The 25,977-nt window shown below is 41.1% G+C and overlaps 1 protein-coding gene across 2 annotated transcripts in view; it reads right to left on the bottom strand.

The window, feature by feature from the left end:
- The window catches only part of cped1 (cadherin-like and PC-esterase domain containing 1), a 278,983-nt gene that overhangs the window by 179,621 nt on the left and 73,385 nt on the right, over window positions 1–25,977 (bottom strand). For both annotated transcript variants that reach the window (XM_041216372.1, XM_041216373.1), the window contains exons 4-7: window positions 25,355–25,439; window positions 12,414–12,570; window positions 8,293–8,455; window positions 2,002–2,144 (exon numbers count right to left, since the gene is read on the bottom strand). In XM_041216372.1, the coding sequence (XP_041072306.1) occupies window positions 2,002–2,144; window positions 8,293–8,455; window positions 12,414–12,570; window positions 25,355–25,439 (548 nt within the window). The remainder of the gene's footprint in view (window positions 1–2,001; window positions 2,145–8,292; window positions 8,456–12,413; window positions 12,571–25,354; window positions 25,440–25,977) is intronic.

The raw sequence follows: 25,977 nt of genomic DNA, 5'->3' as shown, positions 1-25,977 counted from the left end.
TCCTCACCCGGGAGCATAACAAAATTAGGGTCCCATTTTGGAAGTTAACAAATTGGGAGACCTCATGCGGGGACCGATCATAACCATGTGTATCCCTCAGTCCCCAGCAGTAAACCTTCCATGACCCTGGAAAGGGTGGGGGAGGGGGGTGGGGGGGGGGGGGTGGCGGAAGGCTGGTTGACCGTCACATCATGACAGCTGCTGGTTATCTTGTACGAACTTTCACGACCCTGCTTCTGTGATCAGACATCACCTGGACGTTAACAGCATGATAACCTTTTCTATTCATGAATGCTGGTGGCTGGTGTTCTGATGCCCTGATGGCAACATGCATGCAGTCAATATGCCCTCAATATGAGGAAAGTCAGCTTTAACTATAACTTCATGAGCTCCTTCATGTTTTCTGTTGACATCAGTAGGAAAGGTGATGTACTGGTTAGCCCCGATAAACTGGGCAAAGGTGGCCTGCTGAATGTAGATCTGTACCACAAACTGGGAGATGCAGCTGATGTCCCTTCTAGTAAGACTGGAAGGAGCCACTGGCAAAGAAATTAAGGCCTGTGGTGAAGCTTACAGAGTAAAACAAAAGTAAAAAAAGAAACACAAATGTGGAAGCTGGCAGCTCTTCTGACAATCCAATTAGCTCACAGATCCTGTGATCGAATACCTACAGCTCCTCTATATACTGTTTCAATGGCTCTGAGAGACCAATCCCACTTGCTTTTTCTAGCGGGTCAGGCACTGGGCAGGACATCTGTAATTTCATGTTAAAATGTTGTTGTTCCTATTTGCATCACAGTTCTAGCAAACAGGAGCACGTTGGGAATGCAATGATTTGTACTTTTTCTCTAATCTGACGACATGAACTTACACTTTGGTCTATCAGCAGCGAGAGCTGAATTATGAATATGGTTGTTGACATGGAGCATGAGAGAAATATCTCTTGTTCAGTGCACAAATCATACAAACGTTGTGGACAGAGCCTGGGAACAGGCATTGACATGAATGATGGTTACTGACCAGCTGCACTTTTTGTCCTGGTGAAATGTCCTCTGTTTACCTAGGCTATTGCATTTTGACTAATGACCCGGATGGCAACACGGATTCCATCACTCACCTCCTGCACTTTTGGAAATTTATCAATGCACTGTAACTAGGCAGCCCTTGTTCCAGAGTTCCTGCTATTCAGTGGGAAGGATGGTGAGGCTTCAAGACCCCCTCACCTGTTTGATATATCTATGGGCGGCAAATTCGCTGAGACCTCTGATGTTCTCTACATTTGTCTGGAAGGACTCAAAGGCATAGCATTTGAGAGCTGTGACCACTTTGACAGCCATTTATTATTGACTACAGGTCTTCTTCAAGCAGGTGGCACAACTCTCTCTGTTTAATATGAGCACAATGTAGACTGAATCTGTTACCATCTGTCACTATTGAAAGTCCTTTTTATTCCTTTTCATCTTCCTCCATTAAATCAAGTAACAGGAGATCACTACACAAAATTCCCATGGCTAATAAATTAAAAATGCTGCTGGAAGGATTTGATTCCTAACACAAGAACTTGGCTGACCTTTAATGTCTATTTCAAGTTGCTGAGATTAGGGTACTATACACATATGAAGACAGCAATATACCAAGCTTCCCCACACGTAGCATTACAAGCAGATTTACACTGGTAATCTGATAAAGACACAAACTCACCATCCATTGACAAGCTTTAGAATAACTTCAAGCGCTAAGCTCAGTGGGCAGGAAGTTGCTGCGTTCAGTAACTCTCAAAACTTTAAGCCACAACAGCACATATACCACCAACATTAGCCATCATGAAACAGCAATTTGCAGGCTTATGAGAAATATTTAAATTATTTTCATTCTTATTGTGTGGCACTCAAAGTATTAACAGAATGCACAGTTATAGATTGTTTTTAAACTTAAATGTAATAATTACAGCAATTCGGGCGTTAGACTCTAGTTGATGCTATCAACTGTTAGATTACTCACCTTTCTGACGTTCCTCGACTTTTGCTAGAAGATTCAATGTTTACTTCAGCTATTAATAAGAGTTGCGTAATTAACTCCTTCATGTTCTCAAAGGCCTGTGCTGAAGTAGCTGTTCCAAAGTATTTTTCAAAATATGCCCGAAGCTGTTAAAGATTTTATATTTCATTATACAACTCATACTTCGTACATGGATTTCATTATATATGCATGCTTACAATGTTCAAAATAACCAAACTATAAATTGGAGCTTTTTCATAAATGTGTGTTAAGTACAGCTCTTGGCGTGTGCAGGAGCAGATAGCTCATAGCCACCACAGAACATAAGGTGCTGTTCAAACTTCACTCACTTAACAGAAATGAGGAAGCTGCCCTACAATTTGTCATCTGAGCAGTTCCTATTTTAATCACTCCATCATTGGTGGCTGTGCCTTTATCTGCCAAGGCCCTAAGTTCTGGAATTAATAGAAACATAGAAATTAGAAGCAGGAGTAGGTCATTCAACCCTTTGAGCCTGCTCCACCATTCAATATGATTGTGGCTGATTTCCTATCTCAACGTCATACTCCCACTCTTTCTCCGTACCCCTTGGCACCTTTAGTATCTAGAAATCTATCTATTTCCTTCTTAAATATATTCAGTGACTTGGCCTCCGCAGCTCTCTGTGGTAGAGATTTTCACAGGTTCACCAGTCTCTGAGTGAAAAAGTTTCTCTTCATCTCAGTCCTAAATGGCCTACCCCATATCCTAAGATTGTGACCCCTTGTTCTGGACCCCCCCAGCCAGAGGAAATATCAACCATGCATCCAGTCTGTCCAACCCTGTCAGAATTTTATACGTTGCAATGAGATCCCCTCTCATACTTCTATACTCCAGTGAATACAGGCCTATTCAGCTCAATCTCTCCTCATATGACAATCCTGCCATCCCACGAATCAGCCTGGTGAACCTTCACTGCACTGCATCTGTGGAAAGTATATCCTTTGCCTCCCTAAACCTCTCCATCTCTCTTTCTTCCTTTAAGATGATCCTTAAAACATATCTCTTTGACCAAGCTTTTGGTCACCTGTCTTAACATCTCCTTATGTGGCTCAGTGCTATATTTTGTCTGATAATTCCCCTGTGGAGTGCCTTGGGAATACAGACACGAGGCAAAATAAAACACTCATCGAGCAGGCGTGCACTCGACCCGACTGAGCTTAAAAGACGTGCAATGACATTGGGTGAGTGTCCTGATGTCATCGTGCACTTGCGCAATATTTTGGTCAGCAGGTGCGTGTGGGAGTCAACAGCACACCCGCTAACAAATAAAAGGCCTATTAAGGTCATTAAAGTTATAACTGAAAGAAATTTTTTGCTGCCCATCCAACCTTACGGCTGGTGGGCAGGCGAAAAGGCCAAGCGGCCTTTGCATTTTTTAACAAGCCTCATCCACGGGCGGGATGAGGTTTCCGACAGCAAATAAAAATAAAATGTAAATGTAAACATTTCATAAAGAACATGTCCTGAATCATGTGATAGAGTCACATGACAGTCACATGAGGAGACATGTCTTTTAACAATTTAAAAGCATTTCTTTTTATTTCTTTAAACCTTCATCAAACTTCCACTCTTGCCCTCCTCCTCCCCCCCTACCGCCACACACAGGCGGCGCTGGGCACTGCCGTGCACGATTCACGCAGAGCGGGCCTTAATTGGCCCACCAGCGAGAAATTGCGGTCTGGCCCCCATCGCGGACAGCGGTTGGCTTACCAACTGCCCCCGCTCACCCTCACCAAGCCCGCCCGGCGTGGGAAAAATCCTGGCCATGGAAATTGTTGTGGAAGGTCTATTGAGGGAGTGGGAGACAATGTCAAACACTCCAGGTGCTCCAAGTGCCATATATGAAATTCTCAAACTTGACTTAATAGCTCTGGCATCATCTGAAATCCTAGAATGTGTCACTATACTGGAACATTCAGCCTCACCCCACAGCTCCTCCTCCACATAACATATCAGTCAAATTTTTATATTATTATTGCAGTTATAACAAATGCACCTGTAGGCACATAGGCTAGTAGGTTAGTCTGCAAAACTGTCAAAAATTGGATGGAATCATAGTGGCAAAAGGCTTACGATTTATGTGCTAAGTACTAACACCACCCCACTGACCCAATAATGATTTCCATCCTCCCAACTCTACCAGGAGCACTGCTCCTCAGTCTTTCTCTGCGTGCAAATAGAAGTCACGGACCAGCAATACCTGTCATACCTGTAGGTAGTGCTGTAACAGTGGTTTTCTATGCTAACTATTATATTAGTTAACTTTAACGAGCTTTACGGTCACATCAAAATTGTTCTTTCAGTTCCTATTAAAAAGCTTAACTTGTGCCTGCCTGCAGTTCCAAATCCTGACCACTTGGTGTCACTGTGAAGCAGTACCTTCATCTCAGCTCAGTCACTACTATGATAGATTCCTTTTGTAGAGTTTAAGGTTTTGATTTTACAAATAACAGCATAAAATTACTTAACTTTTGTTATCTATCTCCAGAAGATCACATTTCACCCTGATATTAATTTCTATTGTTTTTCTTGAGCCTCTCCATAATCTGCAATGAGCTTTCCATCCCCACATCGGCCCTATTGGGGTCAATTCTGTCTGCTCTCACCATTACCGGACTCATAGTAAACAGGTACTTGGGCTTTGTCTGTACCTACACCTTCTTTATTGGCGACTGAATGTGTCCATTGCCTTCAATTTACTCATCTGCTCACTATAGGGTTGCCATCCCCCCAAGTTGTCTTGGAGTCTCCAGGTATCAAAGAATAATCTCCTAGGGACACAGATGGCAGAAATCCAGGAGAAATCTCATGATGGCTTCAAAGAATATGAGTTTTGTTCCATTTTCCATCAACACTTCCATTTACTAGTTTATTAGTTATAAAACAAATCAGAGATGGAAAGGAAGCTGTTTGTCTCAGTGGGGGGCAGTTTCAGTCAAGAGCTCATGTGATGAAACTTCCAGCATTACAGCAAGCCTAACTCACCCAACACTCTACACTCTCCAATTGGCTCTGGTCTGTGTCTTGGCTGCTTCAATCCTCCTGACCTTCCTCTCATTATGGCGGTCAGCTGAGGAGCTGATCAATCTGTGTCTCCACCACTGCTGCCTGCTCTTCTCCTGTTTTCATTTATTTTGTACTCTTGGGCGCAATCTCAGGACACTCTCTCCCCAATTTTTACTGTTATTTTCCTCTTCCACCTATCTTGCCTTTTTATTGGAAACCTGATCCTATTCTTGGCTTGCTCTTTCCCTAGCAACATGTCTATGATAGTAAAACTGTTTGATCTCTCCTACTTCTTCCCTCCTCAGTCCTTTCCTTCCCCCCTCTCCAACCTCATTACTTCTCCCTCTCATCTGCTTTCCCTGCTGTTCCTTGCACCCTTCTCATATTTTCTATCAGTACATTTTTTTTGCAATTTTTATACTGTGATCAACTCAATTAAATCACCACAATAAAAAATGCCTAAGATGAAGACAGCAAAAGAGAGAGTGTGAAAACAAATGGAAAGTGTATTGGGAAGGAAGGAAGATAATGAATGCTGAAACACAACGCAAAATATGCATTAGAGCTGATTAAATTTGTCACTGAAAAGACAAGCTGCTCGATCCCCCACTCTAACCCATGGAATTGTCCATATTAATCAACTACTTTGGTCTTTAATGCTTCAGGTTGTACTGAATCCAGAGGAAGAGACTGGTTTACTCTGCATCCTACTGAAAGGCAACAACTTCATATTCACAGAACACAGACTTTGTAGAACACTATATGTGGAATGGTGATAAGAAGGGCTATATTTTTTTGAAACAGGATTTTCCCCTTCTATTCCTTTTACTAATTATCCCCACTATTTGATTTGATTTTATAATCCAGGCCAATACTTCAATACAGAAGAGAGAGGGTGCTGCACGGTTATATGAGGTATCAAACTGAGGCCTCAGCTCCCCTTGCAGATGGATGTAAAAGCTCCCATGGATCTTGCTGTGTGAAAATTGGCTCCTATGCTTTTCTACAATACAACAGTGACCGCATTATTAAAGTATTTAATTAGCTGTGAAGCACTTTGGGATATCCTGAGGTCAAGAAAGCAGCTATATAAACACAATTTTTTTCTTTACTCAATCTAGATAAGTTATGTAAAATGAGGTAATTGCAGTAAGTGGGATAGAGGGGGTTCCATCATCGACTAGTCTAGTTTAGGGTATTTATTCTGCGGTTGTCATAATTAATTTCACTATCCACAGTTCGTGAAAGAATACAATATATTTTTATCCATTAATAACTCCTTATATTGTAAGAGAATTGAATGAAACAATCACAAGTGAATTAAATAGATATTAGGAACCTAAACCTGCACAATGTAGATTGGAACACAGGTGCTTTTTCTGACATGCTAACAAACTATCTACTATCTGTCCTATCTAAAGTTAGCTTGTCTGCTGAACAATCTTCTATTCAATAACATGTTGTGCTGTTTAGCATGTTTGACATGATAGCACAAGCAAATATAAGGGCCTGGATCTTCCGAGGAGTGGCAGTCATCATCGGATTGCCACTCCGCTTGAACATTCCCTCGAGTCGACTCTGCTCCCCATTTCTTCTGGGACCTTTCAAACTTAGCTTTTCCAGAAATGCAGAGCACAGCATCCCTCAGAGAGCTCCATCACAGCTTAGCAGATTTGAGGGAAAGACAGAACACAACAATAGTTTTTACGGCACAAGTTGCAAAATGGTAAATTTAAAGGTCCAGTTTGAATGTTATTGAGTGAATGGGTGAGTAGATGAATGAGGGAATGGGTAGGGTGGTAAAATGGGTAGGTGATTGATGTCAGTAACAAGGTGAGGTGGGTAGGTGGGTAGGGTGGTAGGTAGGTGAGGGGATGGGTGGATGGGTAGGGTAAGTGAGGAAGCAGGTGGGTGAGGTGGTAGGTGGGTGAGGTGGTAGGTGGGTGAGGTGGCTGTCAGGGCAGGCTGAAGTCGGGCTGTCGGGGGTGTAGTTGGTGGTCAGGGGGTAGTTGGGGGTCAGTGTGAGTGATTAGGGGTTTGGTTCTGTAGTTACTCAAGAATTAGACTGGTTTTAGTCTGTCTAACATTTCCTGGCTAACTATCCAGGTAAGTACATTGGAACAGTCTAAAGAGCTGACTCTAACTCAGAGTCGGAGACATTCGGGGAGGGTCCCAGCGAGAGGTGGAATTGCCCATCAGCAGTTGAAATTTCCCAGGCAATTCCCACTTAAGTCAGTGCGTCAGGACTTCCACAAGATCCCGATGTGCACCCCACCTCACCAGAGACCAGTTTCTGACAATCTGCAGACTGAACAATTTGGGCCAAGCTTACTGAAGTGCAGAGTGACACAGCAATAACTACAGATCTAATGAACTTTTCAACATAAACTGTACATAAGAACATAAGAAATAGCACAGGAGTAGACCATATGGTTCGATGGGCCATATGATCCACTCCTGCTCCTATCTCTTGTGTTATCGCCATTCAATGTGATCAAGACTGATCACCTGCTTCAACTCTACTTTCCTGCCCACTCCCCATGTTCCTTGATTCCCTGAGGGACCAATAATTTGTCCTTCTCAGCCTCAAATATCTTCAATTGGGGCACATTCACAGCCCTCTGGGGTCGAGAATTCTAAAAGTTCACAACCCTTTGAGATCAAATTGACAAGTAGAAGTTCCACACCTTTTAAAAAGTATTCTGCTTTTCTATTCTTACTACAAAAGTGAATAATCTCACACTTCACCATCTTTGTAATTGGCATAATTACGAGTTTTACTTTACAGCTCAAACTAATCAGAACAAGTGGATCTGATAAAAGTAAAGCTAAAATATCAGCTTTGGATAGCAAAATTTCACCTGTTAGCTTTAAGTCCTCATCATGTAACTAGGTGTGATATAACAGAAGTTATGGAATCAGGGTGACCAGCATGTGATAAATTTTATGTTTAGGTGAATATTTTCTTTTAAAGTATTTTCTTTACCATGCAAAAGGCTAGGAGATTACCACTGCAACATTCAATCATGACTCTGTATAAAGTTAAAGGAAAACAATTGTACAAATCACAGCAAAAACAAAAATGCACTGTAATAGTTTACACTCTAACAAATACCAGAGAATTTGCCACTGTAATCAAAGTGTTAAGTACATTTTTAGAGCATGTTATTCTAAGAGTTTAGGCTGGCTGAAGTATCCCCAATGTAGCCACAATTCCATTGGCAGTCAAACTATAAACATTTATACCTTGGTAACAAAGAACTTCTTATTGGGTTCACTTTGGACAAGTCCTGTTGAATGAATGAAAGCTCGTAGTGGAGACAGTGATGTCACTAAAACATACACTTTGAGAATTGCAGAAAGACCTTCTATTGGTACAGCCTGTGCTTTTGCTGAAAAAGCAGAGTATCTAGAAAAGAACAAATCGTAATAAAATAGACCTGCATAAAATATTTTTAAAATTTGAAACTAAAAATAGGCATCAGTACTACTTGGTGCTAAAAGAAAAATCATCTTCACTTCTCAACAGAGAGAGAGATTTTCCAGAAAAGAAGCTGCAAAGACTGCTTGCCCACTGGAAATTATTTTTGCTGGCAACATTATTTTGATAATTTTTACACATAAAGTTAAATTTGCAACATTGGGCATTGAAAAATTTTGGCATGCAGTGTTTCCATCAACCATGGCCTGATCAGGTAATGCACAGTCGGATTCAGAGTAAAGCTTCCTTAACTCTGCTGCAAAGATATATCATAATCAAAGTGACATATTCCAATTTTCACACCAGTTAAAGTTAATGGTCCATATTTTCAAAGAATCTAAGAAAGTAATAGCAGTGGTGCTATTACACTAGCTAATAATTAGTTAGAAAAAGATGCATTGCAAAAGGACTGGTGGATAGCTAACATTATGCAGATGTCTAAGAACAGAGATAGAACATGTCCAGGGAACAATAAGCCAGTCAGCTTAACATCAGTTGTAGGAAAAATAATGGAATCTCTACAAAAGAAGAAAATAGAAAACAAATCTAGAAACTAAAAATATAATTATGAATAGTCAATGTGAATTTCAAAAGAGAAAGTTTTGCATGATCTATCTCATTGAGGCAACAGAAGTATAATATATCTAGATTGCCAAAGACCTTCAATAAGTTACAACATAATAGAGTAAAGAATAAGGTCAGGGCATACAGAATCTTGGGACAGGTCACAGAATGGATAGCTAGCTGGCTGCAAGCCAGAATACAAAGAGCAGGGGTAAAGGGTAGCTACCCACAGTGGCAGGAGGTGGGAAGTAGGGTCCCAAAAGGATCAATGCTGTGGCCATTTTTTTCACAATTTATATTAATGATTTAGACTTTAAATCAAAAACACAATTTCTAAATTTGCAGATACCCCCCATTTGGGATGGACAGTCATACTGTGAAGCTACAACACTTTACAAGAACACATAAATAAACTTGAAGAATGGGTATGTAAATGACAAATTATTTTCAACAAGAGTAAGTGTGAGGTGGGCCTAAGGACAGGAGGAGGCCCCTTTAGTCACTCGAGCCTATTTGACCAATCAATGTGTGATCAAAGCCTAACTCCACATGTGACCTAACTCCACATATGCACTTTTCCCCCAAATCCTTAATAATGTTAGTTAACAAAAGCCTATCAGTCTAATATTAACAATTGATCTAGAAACATTATCATTTGTAGAAGAGAGTTCCAAACTTGTACAGTGCTTTGTGTGTAGAGGTGTTTCCTAATTTCACTCCTGAAAAAACTGGGTCTTGTTTTTAAACTATATCCTGTTGTTCTAGACTCCCTAACCGTTTTCAATCTATCTACCCTAAATGTTCCCCTTAATATCTTGAAAAATTTGATCAAATCACCCTTGGCTTTAGAAATTCCAGGGAATACAAACTTGGCTTGTGTAATCTCTCTTCATAATTTAATCTGTGGAGACCAACTATCATTCTGGTAAACCTACTCTGCACTAAGAAATTAAACAGTGATTTCAGAAGAAACCAATCTACCAAGAGAGTGGTGTGAATATGGAACTATCTCCTGAAGGGAGCGGCTGCAATGAAAAGTAAGGATATATTTAAGGGGCAGCTGCATAAGCCTATCAGGGAGAAGGGAATAGGGGGTTATGCTGATGGTGTTAGATGAGGACAGATGGGAGAAGGCTTGAGTAAAGTATGGACTGGTTGGGCTGAATGGCCTGTTTCTGTGCTGTATATTTTATGTAATTCTATGTGTTTTGTGTTAAAAATAATGGTGAGGGAAACAGCTTTCAATATTGTTAAATCATAAATCAGACAGCATCTTCTAGCGATGAAATCCAAGATGCTATGTTTCTCAAAAAGCTTTGCTATTTCCATATCTCACTTAGAGACTTGGCATTGAAATACATGGAACAGCATGAGGTTGCTGTAACTATATGATAGATATACACTGAATTCAACAGAAAAGGTTTATTCCAGTATAAGTAAATTTTTAATATTGTTATAAGTCTTAATTACAAACAAATAGTTGCTCTGGTACAAAAACTGAAATTTTACAAATTGGAGTCTCATTCTTTTCAATTTAGCAAAAATCCCATCTTTATTTCTCTCTCTTTATTTGCTTTCTGCACATGAATTGACATTGAATTAAATATTTCCCTGTTTAGATGAAAAGCCCGATTTTAACCAATTCAAAACCCACCCATTTGCAGAGAGTTAAAATTAGCCCCTATGCCTCAGTAAGGATTCTTCAACCTGATGGGTTTGAGCTGCAAAGCACTCAGTTAAAGCAGCCAGGGCTCAGCCCCTTGGCCAGCTCTGCTGTGATTGACAGTTGGCACTCAGACTCTAACACCCCTAAGCTCCACAGGGTGGGGCGGCCAGCCCAAAACAATTCAACACACTGACCCATGCCAACATGGTACTCACCCTTCCTGAGCACAGCAGGTCACTGAAGCACTTCCGGCACTGCACCCAGGTGCGCCGCACCATGTTGTGTGTGCTCGCTCGGGCTGCCCCCACCTCCCATGCCCTCTTTGTGAGGTGTGGTGGCCTCTTCCTCCCACCTCTGGGGACAAGGGTATACCTTTTGGCAGCCAACTCCTCCTGGAGGATTGCAAGGCACTCATTGGAAAAACGGTGGTTGGGGGGGGCAAGTGCCCCCCCAGTGTTCCTTCCCACCTGGCGTTTGCTGACACATTGGACTCCGTCCTCACAACGACAGACAGACGTCCTTCCCTGCCTGGGCCCATTTTAAACTGGCTGCTGGGTTACCATTTGACCCAACGACTGACAGGCCCCGGCCCCTGCTCAGCCCTTCCCGGTCAATGACGAGCAGCATTTAATTGGCCCGCCAACGTAAAATTGTGGTCTGGCCCCGATCACCCACTGGCCCCCACAGAGCCCGCCTGCCCCCGCCGAGTACAAAATTCTGCCCATACAGTTTGCTTGCCGTATTCATGCGGGTCCCACATCTCCTGTAGAGGGTGCTGCACCAAAATAGTTTTCTAATCACAAGTTTCAGTACAAAAGCCCATTGAAATTCTGTGGGTAAGTTTGTTATTCAGGCAATGTTTATTCACCAATAATTGCCAAATGCAGGCCAATGTGTATCTGGCCTTTTTTTTATACTTAATCTGGAAGTCCTTGATGTTTGTGACATTGACTCGAGTCCTGATTTGAACCTGAAGCAGGTTTCAGACAGAGAAGCAATTGCCAACTCACTTCCATCCTCCTAACTCCCCGCACCGCCCCCATTCTGCCCCTACATCAGCAGCACGTGGCCTAGATGATTTTAACTGCGGGCCTTACCTACATGCTTTAACGAGCTGCCCATTCAAAACAGACGGGATAAGCAATTTGGTGAGTTTGTTTAACTTCTTTAGGGAAATCATCTCCTATCCCCCTAATATGATGATTAATATTTACAACTGTCTTCCCCAGAGGGAATATCAGTTATTTCAATTTAGTGAGATAAAGGATCATGCCGATGGAGGACCGAGGACCTTTCTTTATTGGAAGAAGTCGGTGACAATTTCTTGTATGAAGGCCCACCTCCTTTCTTCTGGGATTAACTGCAGCTCTTTATCAGTTCTGATGAAAGGTCATCACCCTAAAATATTAACTCTGTCTTGTTTCCAACAAATGTTGTCTAATTTGTTGAGTATAGCATTTTCTGCTTTTGCTTCAGAATTATTGCTTACAGGAGACTGAAGCTGGTGGTTGTCTAACCCCTCAATTCACAAATGGAGAGCCTTAAAAGTTAGAACATTAACCACTTTTAAAATAAAAGCATGTGAAAAATATTGCACCTCAAAAGTAGCATTTTAATAAACTAAAATATTGTTGATTTTCTTTGCGTCTGTCTTACTGTTTCACACCACTTTCATTGTTCGTATCTTGAAGCTTCACAGGAAGGATATTTCCACCCGGAGAGATTGAGGTTTCAACTCTTATCCTGTTGCTGGTGGTTTTCAGCTCTACATAATGGTCAAAGCACAAAGGTGGAAGAACCACAGGTTGAAGAACTGAAAGATAATGCATAAAAGTACGTTAAATTGTATCTTTTTAGAACTATTTCATCAGGAGTCTTATCAGTACTGCAGCTACCCTGAATTAAAAACAATATTGTTTTTATACTGAGGCAAATCACTTCATCCCCAACAGCAACTTACTAACTTTCTAGTCACAAGTACATTGTATTCATTTGAGCAAGTTCCTCAGCATAAGTGTGGCAAATTTCCAATACAATGGAACATAAACGACAACAAAGGAGGCATTTGACTGGAGTTGAATTATGGCCATCTTTGTCCAACAAAATATGAAACTTTGAAGGGCTGTATTTACTGCCTGCTGATCAGGAATATTACATTGCTTTGTAATGCATCCTATGCTTTGTAATCTAAACAAAACCGTCAAGATTGCCTGAATCATAACAAGGTTGTCCACAACAAAGAATACAGAATTTAAAAAAATACTGTGCACCGTACGCATAACAGAAATACTGCACAAATTATAGGGTGAACTACCATTTAGCAGTGTTACTAATGCCTTTCATATTAATAGGTATAAAGAATAACAAGGCTAGAAAGTTCCCAATAAGAATGAAGTTTCATTAAAGTTTGTGATTGGAAAGTTTGAGCTCACATATGTTGCAGCCACTGAACATATTTTTATTGCAGTTTTCTGACTTTTTCATACTACACAGACTTTTTTCGTTTTCTACACAGAACACGATTTTTTTTTCAGCTATAGTTTAGAACCATCAAAACATGAATAAAAACGGTAAAATCTTGCATTAAACATTTACTGTAAATAATGAACACCGATTTAAGAAATGTTAGTGAGAAGTGTATAGCTGCAACATATGTAAACTATGTTTACATAGTTAAGATTTAATGTCAGAAAAGAAAAAATATATGGGAAATGTTTGGTGATACCAGAAGATTTTCAATTGGACTATTGTAGTAATTATAGTTTTAGGAAATGTTGGACTGTAGCTTTAAGAATACTCCTGCATTGTAAGATCACATGATCTGTGTAAACCAATGTGATAGTAGTGTGGGGAACTTCTACAGAAGGGATAAAATCAAAATACTGCGGATGCTGGAAATCTGAAACAAAAACAGAAAATAATGGAAAAACTCAGCAGATCTTACAGCATCTGTGGAAAGAAAAACAGAGTTAATGTTTTGAGTCTGTATGGCTCTTCTTCAGAGCTAAAGAGGAGTAAGAATGTGATGAAATTTATACTGTTTGAGTGGGGTGGAGCAGGTGAAGCTGGACAGAAGGCCAGCGATAGGTGGGAGCAAAGGAGAAATTGACAAAGATGTCATGAACAAAAGGACAAAGGGGGTGTTAATGGTAGTGGTGAGGGCTAAAGGAGGTGCTGATAGTGGCATTAAGGTAAGAAAGCAGAATGTGATAATAGCAGGACAAGGGTAAGCACTCTGAAAAGAACAACATGAACAAGTGGCAGATGGCCCTTGTGTGGGTGGAGTGGTGGGAAAAAAGATTGAAAATAGGATAAAAGGTGGGGATAAAATAATGAATAAATGAATAAAAATAAATAAAAATAAGTGGATAAAAATAAAAAATAAAAATTTTAAAATAAAAATGAATATTGAAAAAAAGGGATTAAAAGGGGGTGAGGATAAAGGGGAGAGTTCATGGTCTAAAGTTGTTGAACTCAATATTCAGGCCGGAAGTCTGTAAAGTGCCTAACTGGAAGATAAGGTGCTGTTCCTCCAGTTTGCGATGGGCTTCACTGGAACATTGCAGCAGGCCAAAGACAGACATGTGGGCATGATAGCAAGATGGGGTGTTGAAATGGCAAGCGACAGGAAGGACCGGGTCATGCTTGCGGACAGATTGAAGGTGTTCCGCAAAGCGGTCACCCAGTCTGTGTTTGGTCTTTGCAATGTAGAGGAGACTGCGTTGGGAGCAACGAATGCAGTAGACTAAATTGAAGGAGGTGCAAGCGAAGAGCTGCTTCACCTGAAAGGAGTGTTTGGGCCCCTGGGCGTTGAGGAGGGAGGAGGTAAAGGGGCAGGTGTTGCACTTTCTGTGATTGCATAGGAAGGTGCCATAGAAAGGGAGTGAAGTGTTGGGAGTGGTGGAGGAGTGGACCAGGGTGTCCTGGAGGAAACGGTCCCCACGGAATGCTAATGGGGTTTGGGGGTGAAGGGAAGATGTGTTTGGTGGTGGCATCATGCTGAAATTGGCGGAAATGGTGGAGGATGATCCTTTGAATGCGGAGGCTGATGGGGTGAAAAGTGAGGACACACACCTCTGACCTCACACCTTCCTCTCCCTCCCAGAACCGTGATAGTGTCCCCCTTGTCCTCACTTTTCACCATTCTGATTAGGCACTGTCACATGAGTTGGGACATGTCCATAACTTTTACTGAAAGATTGGATAAAAATTTAAATACCCTCATGAAACCTCATCCCGCCCATGGATGAGGTTTCATGCTTTTTCCAAAGCCCGCCAGAGCTTCCGGCTTGCCCACCAATCTTAAGGTTAGACAGGCAGGTCCATTAAGGACCTTAATTAGTTGTTCAATGGCCTCAACAGGCCATTGACAGGTCGGTGGGCACACAGCTGACTCAGCTGTGCCCCCGCTGACCTGAAAATGGAAATGACACGGGGTGATGTCAGGAATTCCACCTACTGTCACTCCGCGTCATTTTATGCGTTACGTTAGCAAGTGGGCCCCACTCACGCTCGCCAACCAGAAGATCCTGTCCATGGAGTTTGATGTACACGTGTAGCTGCTGCTGCTAACTTGTAAATAAAGTTAAATGTTTCCACTAAAAAAAGTTGTCTGAAGATCAACTCTATAACAGCTATATAATGGTGAGGAATGGTGTTAAGAATTTCAAAGCTCAACCAAAAGCTGACACAGACTCAGGACGTACTCCAGTGAAAATGGAACAGTATTTCAACTGAAGAAGATCCAAGGTGGAATATGTGGAAAATTGTGGAATCTAGGGAAGCTGAAAGAAGTAAATAAAGAATTTGTAAGTGAAGTTAACAAAGCACTATAGCTAGAAAAGACAGGGATACCCCAAGACAAATAAGCATTTGAAACATATTAAAGAATCTGTCAAGGAAGAGGAGCAAATAAGGATGGTTTTTAAGAAGAAAAAGGATCAAGAAACCATGGGTTATGACTGCAATGTTGCAAAAGATGGAAGAGTGGAGAAAATGAAAGAATGTCAATACTGAAGAAGGCAAGCTGCAATATAGACACTTGAATAATGAGTTAAGAAGAGAAACAGAAAAGGTATGAGAACAATGGTCAAAAGAGCAATGTAATATACTCGAAGAATTGGTCAGCTAGGAAGGGTAGATCTTATGTATGCAAAAGCAAAGGAGATTAGTGACACTCAGTATAAAGAAATTGAAACAACAGCAATAGAGAGTAAGGACTTTCTTTATTAACAAACCCTGATTAAATAAGATGAAGATGGAAGGAGCATCTTGAAGAACTACATGCAAAAAATAAAAAACCTGAAATGACTGAGCTAGAGGAAGAGAGTAATGTTGACATCAATTTCACTGGACTAGAAATGCTAGAGAATGAAAAAAGAGCAGCATTAAATGAAATAAACAATGGAAAAGCAGCTGGAATAGATGAAATATCTGCAGAGTGGATGAACAACATGGAAAGACGTAACAATGTTCGCTAAGCTGTACAAAGATATTTACTTAACAGGAAAATGGCAAGAGGACTTCATAGAGCCAATAATGATCACCCTAAGACAGAAGCCAAAGGCATGTCAATACTTTGACTTTCATACAATTAGTCTGATTGTTCATACATCAAAGGTTGTGTTGAAAATTGTGACAAAGAGTGTGGGCGGGTAGGTGCAGATCTACATTGGAGATGACCATTTCAGAATGCTGCAACACAGAGGGAAATCTACACGGGACAAACAGCAACAGAGGAGTCAACGAGGACTTGAAAACATATGTCATTGGAAGAAGAGTTCAACAAGCGTGTTGTTTATCACCAATCCCCTTCAATGTTTATGCAGAATCACAAGAGCTGGATTTTTGCTACCAAGGCATGTAGCTTGAGTCAGGAAATTTCCCGACTTGGCAGGTATGACAAGAGTCCCGTCAGGCCCAGTGTATGTTCTGGGGAGATGGGGCAGGATAGACTCAGGCCCAGTGTATGTTCTGGGGAGATGGGGCAGGATAGACTCAGGCCCAGTGTATGTTCTGGGGTGATGGGGCAGGATAGATTCAGGCCCAGTGTATGTTCTGGGGAGATGGGGCAGGATAGACTCAGGCCCAGTGTATGTTCTGGGGAGATGGGGCAGGATAGATTCAGGCCCAGTGTATGCTCTGGGGAGATGGGGCAGGATAGACTCAGGCCCAGTGTATGTTCTGGGGAGATGGGGCAGGATAGATTCAGGCCCAGTGTATGTTCTGGGGAGATGGGGCAGGATAGATTCAGGCCCAGTGTTCACTCTGGGGAGACGGGGCAGGATAGACTCAGGCCCGGTGTTTGCTCTGGGGAGACGGGGCAGGATAGACTCAGGCCCGGTGTTTGCTCTGGGGAGACAGGGCAGGATAGACTCAGCCCCGGTGTTTGCTCTGGGGAGACAGGGCAGGATAGATTCAGGCCCGGTGTTTGCTCTGGGGAGACAGGGCAGGATAGACTCAGGCCCAGTGTTTGCTCTGAGTAGATGGGGCAGGATAGATTCAGGCCCGGTGTTTGCTCTGGGGAGACAGGGCAGGATAGACTCAGGCCCAGTGTTTGCTCTGAGTAGATGGGGCAGGATAGATTCAGGCCCGGTGTTTGCTCTGGGGAGACGGGACAGGATAGACTCAGGCCCAGTGTTCACTCTGGGGAAACGGGGCAGGATAGACTCAGGCCCAGTGTTTGTTCTGGGGAGACGGGGCAGGATAGACTCAGGCCTGGTGTTCACTCTGGGGAGATGGGGAAGGATAGATTCAGGCCCACCACCTCCCTAGAAGCAGGTCAGAGGTGGCCACAGGGTTGGCCAGTGCCGTGGCAGGCTGGTTGAAAGGCCTGCCTTGGTTCTCTGGGACTTCAGCCCAGTTGTTTGCTTATACTTTAAGCCTTCTAACCCTCACCCTTCACACTCTTTCATTGCCCTACCCACTCCACATGCTCCCTTCATGCCAGCTCATGCCCTCCCACCTACACCCATGGCCACTCGTACCCTCCCTGTCCATTCACAACACCTCCATGCCTACTCACCCTATAGCAAAAATGGCAAGTGTGGATCTTCTTAAAAACAATTATTCATAATTTTGTTTAAAAAAAAAACTGCTGTTGCTACAGCCCTATAAATGTGTCAATCAACCAGACCGTTAAACTACCAGTAACGGAAGCTATAAGCACTTGATACCTCTATATCTGGTGTAAATAAACATTGAGCCATTGACAATAACAGAAAAATAACTTATTATAACATCATAAACTTGCCAATCAAGCAAAGTTTCCCCTTTTCTACACCTGTAACATCAAAGTTAGTCCTCTAATGGGAGTAATGGGCTCTCAGCCAAACTTACAAAATAAGGCTTGATTGACAATTATTTTTGATTGACAATGGTGTCATGGGTGATGGGGGCAGGCAGAAAAGTGGAGTTAAGGCCACAATCAGATCAGCTATGATCTTACTGAATGGCAGAACTGTCTCGAGGGGCCAAATGCCTTCTCCTGCTTCTAATTCTTATGTTTTGAATTCCGGGGCGGAAGGGGGAAAAAAGAAGCAATTAGCATCATAAAATTGAGTGGACACAGCTTAGAGTTTGGACAAGAAATATATGTTTGTTTTGTAGATTTTGCCGAAGCATTTGATCAGGTTAGCTGAATTAAGAACTTGACATGGTTGAAGGACATTGGAGTAAACTGGAGAGATGGATGACTCATAAGAAATCTACATGGGACAAACAGCAACAGAGGAGTCAATGAGGACTTGAAAACATATGTCATTGGAAGAAGAGTTCAACAAACGTGTTATTTATCACCAATCCCCTTCAACGTCTATGCAGAAGCAATGATTAAAGAGTCATGTGAAGACACAGAATCTAGCATTGGATAAGTGGTTGAGGGGCACAAATGATGACTTCAGTTAGATTTGCAGATGACAAGCACTTGTAGCAGGGACAGAAGAAAGATTACAAGAATTAATAGACAGACTAGTGACAGCAGGTATGAATTTTGGAATGAGAGTGAACATTGACAAAAACAAAAATGTCTCAAAGTCACCATGAAATATTCATAGATTCATAAAAGGAAAAGAACTAGAAACATTGCAAAAATTCAAGTACTTAGGAAGCATTATATCAAAAGATGGAAGATGGAACAAAGAAATAAGAACAAGGATAGCAATGGGAAGGATTAAATTTAATAAGAAAAGACAGTTGCTAACCAGAAAGCCAAATACGCAATTCAAGTTTGATTTGGAATCTTGTTTTTCATGGATGTGAGACTTTGATCTCCTCTCTCTGTAAGGTCCACCTGCTAAATAGCTTTGAAATGTGGCTTTGGAGGAGAATGGAAAGGATCCGCTGGACAGAAAAAATGTCAAAATGGTGAAGTGCTGAGGAGAGTGAATGAACAAAGTAATGTACTGAACATAAGCAGAGAGAATATTTCAAGGGAGTAGAGAAAAAGGAGGGAAGAGAATATCAATGCTGAATGTGGCTTGAAAATTGAAGGAAGTTATTGGAAAATGACAGAGAGACATGGAGAAGATTATAATCCAAGGACCTGCCTTCAGGCAGAGCACACATGAAGATGATGATAAGTGAGTAAAATATATTTTCTAGCAGCATCAAAAACATGAAGTGAATTTAAAACACTTTATTAAATCTAAGTACAAATTTAAAGTGATTTTTGGGTTTTATGCTCCTGTAGGGAGCCTTGCCTAGTTGGAGCACAAAGCCACAGGATTACTTTTAAATGCCACTAACAATTGTTATTTTCGAAGGGCATATCTTTGATCACTGGACCCCACCATCCAACACCAACCTCTTTATTTTATATTCATTTTTGTCAAGTTATAATGAGATTATATGCTTAGTTAAGTCATGGTATATTTTAGTTTATAATGTGAGGTTATTCACACATGATAGACGAATGATAGATAAAGAATCAGACTCTGCGATAGCCAATCCGGCGATCAAAATTTCAATCGGCAGCTGTTTTAATCCAAGTCATTTATACAATCAGAACATCAAAAATGAGCAATGCTACAGGCAGGCCCTGAAGTATGAGACTTGAGGCACAGCTGGGCATGGGCATTACAGTTCGACATGTGCATCTCCATGTACAATTTATACTGACATACATCTAAAGATAAACTTATAGACAATTGAGGCTCCAGAAATAAGGGGTGTTATGTGGCCCTTAAATGTTTTCCTTTATGCTTAATCATTACTGTGCTATTTTTTGTAAGTTTTAAATTGAATCATCAACTCTTAAAAATACACTAATTGACCTTCTAACAGATAACCAAATGATAGCCATGTATTTTTAAACTTCAAAGATGGATTACAGCTTTACAGCGATCCCAGGATATTATGACAAGCTTTGTCCTAATTCAGAATTCATGGTAGACCTAATTGCATTCTGCTGTCATCTTTTCTGTAGCTGTAAAGAACTAACAGATATACTTCCCACCCAGATATTCCATGAGTAAAAGCCACATAATTCACGAATGATAAAATTAGGAGTGAGTTATGAAGATCTTTCTCATGAATGGGGTAAAATGATATCCCACAGTAACATAATTAATATTTATACTATAAATAGCACACTGAATGCTCTATTTATATTACAAGTTAAATAACACAAGCGTTTGCACTTCAGAGCTGGTCATTAGGTTTCAAGATCATGAACATGACCTAACAAGACATTTATGATGAAATATACATGACCAGTTAGAACCTCAAATATCAGGAGAGTTCTTCTTAACTGGACACGAAGCTATTGAAATTGTTTAGCTCCATGATTAAATCATGCATGTACAAATAAATTGGATATAAATTGAATATCAGTCCTGCATTTTGTTTCAAAACTCCAAACACATAGATCACAGCTTGTGACAACACTAGTGCAAGTGTGGCATGCATGTGCAGAAGCTTTGACAATAGGCAAATAATGATATCAAATAGCCTCTCAGGCTGACTGGATGCACGTTCAGCAAACTTTAACTGCAATAAGGTCCAGCAATGGTCATGTCTTCATCACTCACAGCAGAACATGCATTCAACTACTCAAGGCACCACCCACCAGCACTAATTAGAGATACAATGTAGATGAGGTACTTTTGACTTATGATTGCTCTTGCAAACTTTGTGAAAGTAATATGATGTGTTCTTAAAGGAGTTTTGGTAACTTGCAGGTCTTGGAAGGAAATACTCCTGCATCCTAACAGCTGGGGAGTTTTCTGCCTTCTGTACAAAAATATGCTGGAATTATAGGGAGTGAGGAGGGTGTCATAGTTGCCACCCCCCTTGTCCTATAACATGACAGGGAGAAGAAGTTGAGGCTGCAGATATGGAAAGCTGTGAGGATGAGGAGGGCTCTCCACAGAAGGCCTTACCCACCAAGGATAGGGAGCAGTGCCTGAGGCAACTGAGATTCACCAAAGAGATGGTCACAGATCTGTATCACCTCCTCCAATAGGACCTGCAGCCTTAAAGCAGGGTCAACACGGCCCTGTCAGTGGCCCTCATGGTCACCAACATTCTCAGCTGTTCTGCAAGCGGGGTCATCCAGGCAGAAGCAGGCAATATTGCCAACATTTCCCAGTTTGCTATCCATCACTGCATCAGCGACAGGTGACAGAGGACCTGTACAGGAGCAGAGAAGATTTCATTGTCTTCTCTCTACTCAGAGAGAAGCTGGAAGAGTGGTCATGTGGCTTTGCCAGGATAGCGGGATTCCCAATGGTGCAGGGAGCCATTGATTGCACACATGACTCTGCAGACCCCTAATGTAAACAGGGAGAGGAACAGTGTTCCACTCCATTAATATGCAGTTGATCTGCGACCATGCAATGACCCTTATGTTGGTCAATACCTGTTATCTTGGCATCCGCCATAGTGCCCTCAACCTGAGGCAGCCTGCCATTCCTGTTGTCTGTGGGCACAGCCCTTGTCACCAGGCATATTGTTACAATCCACAAAGAGACCGATAACTTTAACAAAATAAATTCAAACTTCCAGTTGCTAGCTGAAAGGTGACACAACAAGATTTCATGTTTTAAGGCTTACTGTAACAAGCAGACTAAGAGCATTATTGACTAAACACTATTTTTGTAGGCAACCTATACTTTAACTACAGACCAGAGCTTTCCCCTTTTATTTTTAACACAACCGAAAAAACCACTTCACTGGTATACTTTACACTGTCCCTTAAGTAGTCATATGACTTTCCAGTGCACAGTCTAAAGTGTTTCTTAGCTCCCAAAGGTTTATTATCATCCCTATCCTTTCTCAGTCTCGTAAGTTTTAACCCCAGAACTTTCTTTCATGGTGAAGGTTTTTTCTGGTGATTCTCCCTCTTGCACAAACTGGACAAATTTTACAGCTTTGTTTCAAATCCACGTGAATTTGGTTTTTTCAATCTGTGCACAAGCTCCCACCTGCATTCCTGCGTGGGCACCATGGAGACTTTTTCCTCTAGCTGCTCTCTCTCTCCTGTATCCTGGCAGACTGCTTAGAAACTGGAGACAGCTTAGAAACTTTTCCCCTCTAAAAGCCCAACTTAATGGTAACATGAATCACATGGGTCTGGTATCCAGGTAGAAATAATGATTAGCTATTCCTGCGATCATAACTCTCTTTTATACTGGAAGTAAGTGAACAGTTTAAAGTATACCTGATTATAAACCTACATTCTCAACACTTTCCTGGGACTTTGGAGACTAGCACTGTACCACAATAAACACAGATGCTGCTGTCATTTTTTCCAAGTATGAATTTTTCCAACAAAATAATCTGGTCTTTTGTTTAATCTTTAATGGCCCCCTCATCCAGGTAGAAATCAGTATTTCTGTTGTCAGGCAGTCTTCAGAACAGGTCTCATTATCCCTTTCATTTTACCCTAAATTAAAAACACAATCCCAAAACATAACTATCTTATAAAACCTCATGATTGTAACAAAATGGAGGCCACCTTGGCAGGAAGGGTAGGCAGTGAGGAAGCATGTAAGACCCCTTTGTTCCAGATGTGCTGTCAATGAGGCTGACAGAGAGCCCCTCAGGATGTCCACCATTGTTCTATAATTCTATAACTTTCAGTCCATCTACTACATCACGTCACAGTGTCCTCTTGATCAATATCCTATGATGAGAGCCAACAAAAAAACTTTCCTAACAATTTTATCCAACACCACATCCAATAACATATGCAAACTGAACTACCCTTGGCCATCCCCTTAGTGCCTGTCTTCTGGATGCCTGTTCCTGGCTTAGTGCTCCTACGTATTTATATGTCCCAGTGACTGCAGCATGCCTGGTGGAAGGCTGTTACTTTCACTGAGAGAGTCTGCAGATGGCCTTGCAGAACAACTGTCGGGAACTCTGGGCTTTCAGAGCCCAGCTTCAGACTGCACACCCCAGCGTGTGTGGCAGAAGCCTGGGCTGCTGGCTGAGAGCCAACAACAGAGGCACTGGTGAAGAGGCAGTGGTGGGATCATGAATGCTGTCATCCTGAGACAGGACAGCAGGTTCCAGCTCCATTAAGTTATTGGTATTTCTCTGGAATGCTACCTCAGTGACGTTACTAATCTGTTGAAGGTCAGATTGCTGGACTGCAGAGAAAACCTGGGTCAACCTTGCTGATGATCTCAAACACATATGGCCATCTACATTCCCTGAAAAACGTAGCTCAACCATAATTCCAAACCGATCTCTCTGGTGTTACATTTCCATTCTTACACACCCTGGCCAGGAGTTTTCCCTCGGTGGGCGGGCTTGGCAGGGGTGGGCAGGAGCGGTCTGGAAGATGATTGTGATTTCACGCTGACGGGCCAATTAAGAACTGCCCAGCGTGAAACACATGCTGCAGCACTGCCTGTTTAAGCTCCCTGAGGCACAGAGCTGCCTCAAGGAGATGAAGATTTTAAAAATTAAAAATAAAGAACTTTAAAATGCTACAAAACACGTTATTTAATTTTTAATAGCTGTTGGAAACCTCATCCCTCCCGTGGATGAGGGTTCCTAAAAAATCCAAAAGGCCGCTTGGCCTTTTCGCCTGCCCACCAACCACAAGGTTGGATGGGCAGTGAAAAATTTGATTAAATTATTACTTTAATGGCCTTAATAGGCCTTTTACTTATCGGCGGGCGCACTGCCGACTCCTGCCAATAAGTCATTTTACACTCGTTCAGTTCAGGCGCATGCCTGCCCAACGGGCTAAAAATTCTGGCCTCTATCTCTACTCTGAGTAAAATTGCCTGGAATATTGTTACTAGCCAATGCTTAATACTCATCTTGTTTTATACCATGGACTCATATCCACACATATAATCACGTAAACTGTAGAAGCTAGATGAAGAAAATATTATTTTTAAGACTAGTTTGGTAGATTGTTAAAGCAACAGAAACATTTGTGTTGACATGCAGGAGGAAAATGTAGATTTAGACTGTAAATATGTATTCTGGGCAAAATATTAATTTTTGCAAGTTTATATCTAAAATTATTCCAATAAGAAAGTTTGACCAAATATATAGATAGAAAATATTCCTTATTTATTGTACAACTAACTCTAGAGCCTGAGCAGAAGAATTGGGCTGTGAATAGATCCTGGCTCCAAGTTATAGGGCTGATAAAAATATTGCTGCATTTGATTTATGTGTTTTTTTAAAATTGCTTCACAGTCCCTCAGTATATTTCAAAGGTCCATAAAACAATCTCCCGAAAGTATAAAAATAATTATTTGAGGGAAGTGAGTCACAAATGTTACACAGTTTAATGCCTTCAAAAATAATTACAACAGAGTCCCAATTGTCTCTGCTCACAATACCTGCATCTGTAATTATCTATGAACTAGACTAAGAGGAGTTTGCACTTTATTGTATTGCAACTTTCAACATTTGGTTGCAATTCTGGGTCAGGGCTTACACGGTCTTTGATTAATCTTCTGTGTGCAGTTCAAGTCAGGTCTGGTTGGGGGTTTGGAATAGTTCAAGTCAAGTTTTTCGTTGAGTTGTATAAAATTCACTCAGCATAAAGCATGGTGCACAAAACTATTTGAGTCAGGTCAGGTGGCTGCCTTTGTTGAAATTTTTTGAACAGCTGTGTTGCCAATTCAGGTCTGTCAGCAATGCAGCTTGTATGTTTTATGTTTGACAAGGAACCATAGCTCAATTATTCACCAATTGTGACTGTCCACTATAAGGATATTCTCCAGTATGATAGATAATTGAGACACCACTGTATTTTTAAATGGAGTATATTAGATGATCAGATGAATTATAGTGCAAACTCACAAGGCTTTCAGATTATATTATAAACTAAAAGTAATGCTCTCACAGCATGTACACATTGCTATTTCAAAAGGAGTTAAGTATCATTACCCTTTCAGGGATATACAGGTCTTGAAAATAAGGACACTCCATGCAGTTGATATGGCTAAAGGATTAATGACTACGGCAAACTGCAAACATATCAAGTAATTATTATTAAATTATTATTAAAAATAAGGAGTGGTACTTTTATAGAGGAGCAATAGCCTTTAAACAGCTTGTAGGCTTATTTCAATCAAGGCAATACAAATAAACAAAAAAAAAGTTAATTTGAGAAAAGATATTACCTGGCAATCTTTGCGCGATATCCATAATCTGACAAAAGCCATCTTTTCTGCAAAGTGCGTGTTCTAGACCCGGTATTCTATTTACCTGAAAGTAAATCCATAATCTTAAATGATGGTATCAACTATTATTAAGTTATTAAATAATTAGTAAAGAAATACTTTGGTTTACTCTTCCAAATTAAAGCAATAACCGATATTTAATCTATAGTATGGCAACAATGAGATGAATAGTGTTGACTTCACCGTGCTGTCAAGTTATCTTTTCAAACAGCCAATGTGCCCAATGCGACTCTGCAAAAATCATAAAAAGATTAATCTAGCTACTTCAGTGACAGGACCAGATCAATCCTTAGAGGCCTCGGTTTTAACTGGCTGAAGAGAAACAGCCTTTTTGAAGCCAGTTTTAGACATGCAATAGATCCTACTTTCACACTGCAAAATGGTAGCAGAGAAAAAAGAAACTGAGTGAAAGAGATAAATTCAATGCTGAAACTTTTATTACAAAGGGAAATTAGCGTATCAAATTCAAAATAGCGTATATTTAAAATGAAAATGAAGTTCAAACAATAGAAGTAGAAGACTGAGGTAATATGAGAAAAAGGAACGATAGAAAAATGCATTAC

Source organism: Carcharodon carcharias, chromosome 21 (genome assembly GCF_017639515.1).
Source record: "Carcharodon carcharias isolate sCarCar2 chromosome 21, sCarCar2.pri, whole genome shotgun sequence".
Lineage (NCBI taxonomy): Eukaryota > Metazoa > Chordata > Chondrichthyes > Lamniformes > Lamnidae > Carcharodon > Carcharodon carcharias.
This window is presented reverse-complemented; position numbering and strand designations above follow the sequence as displayed.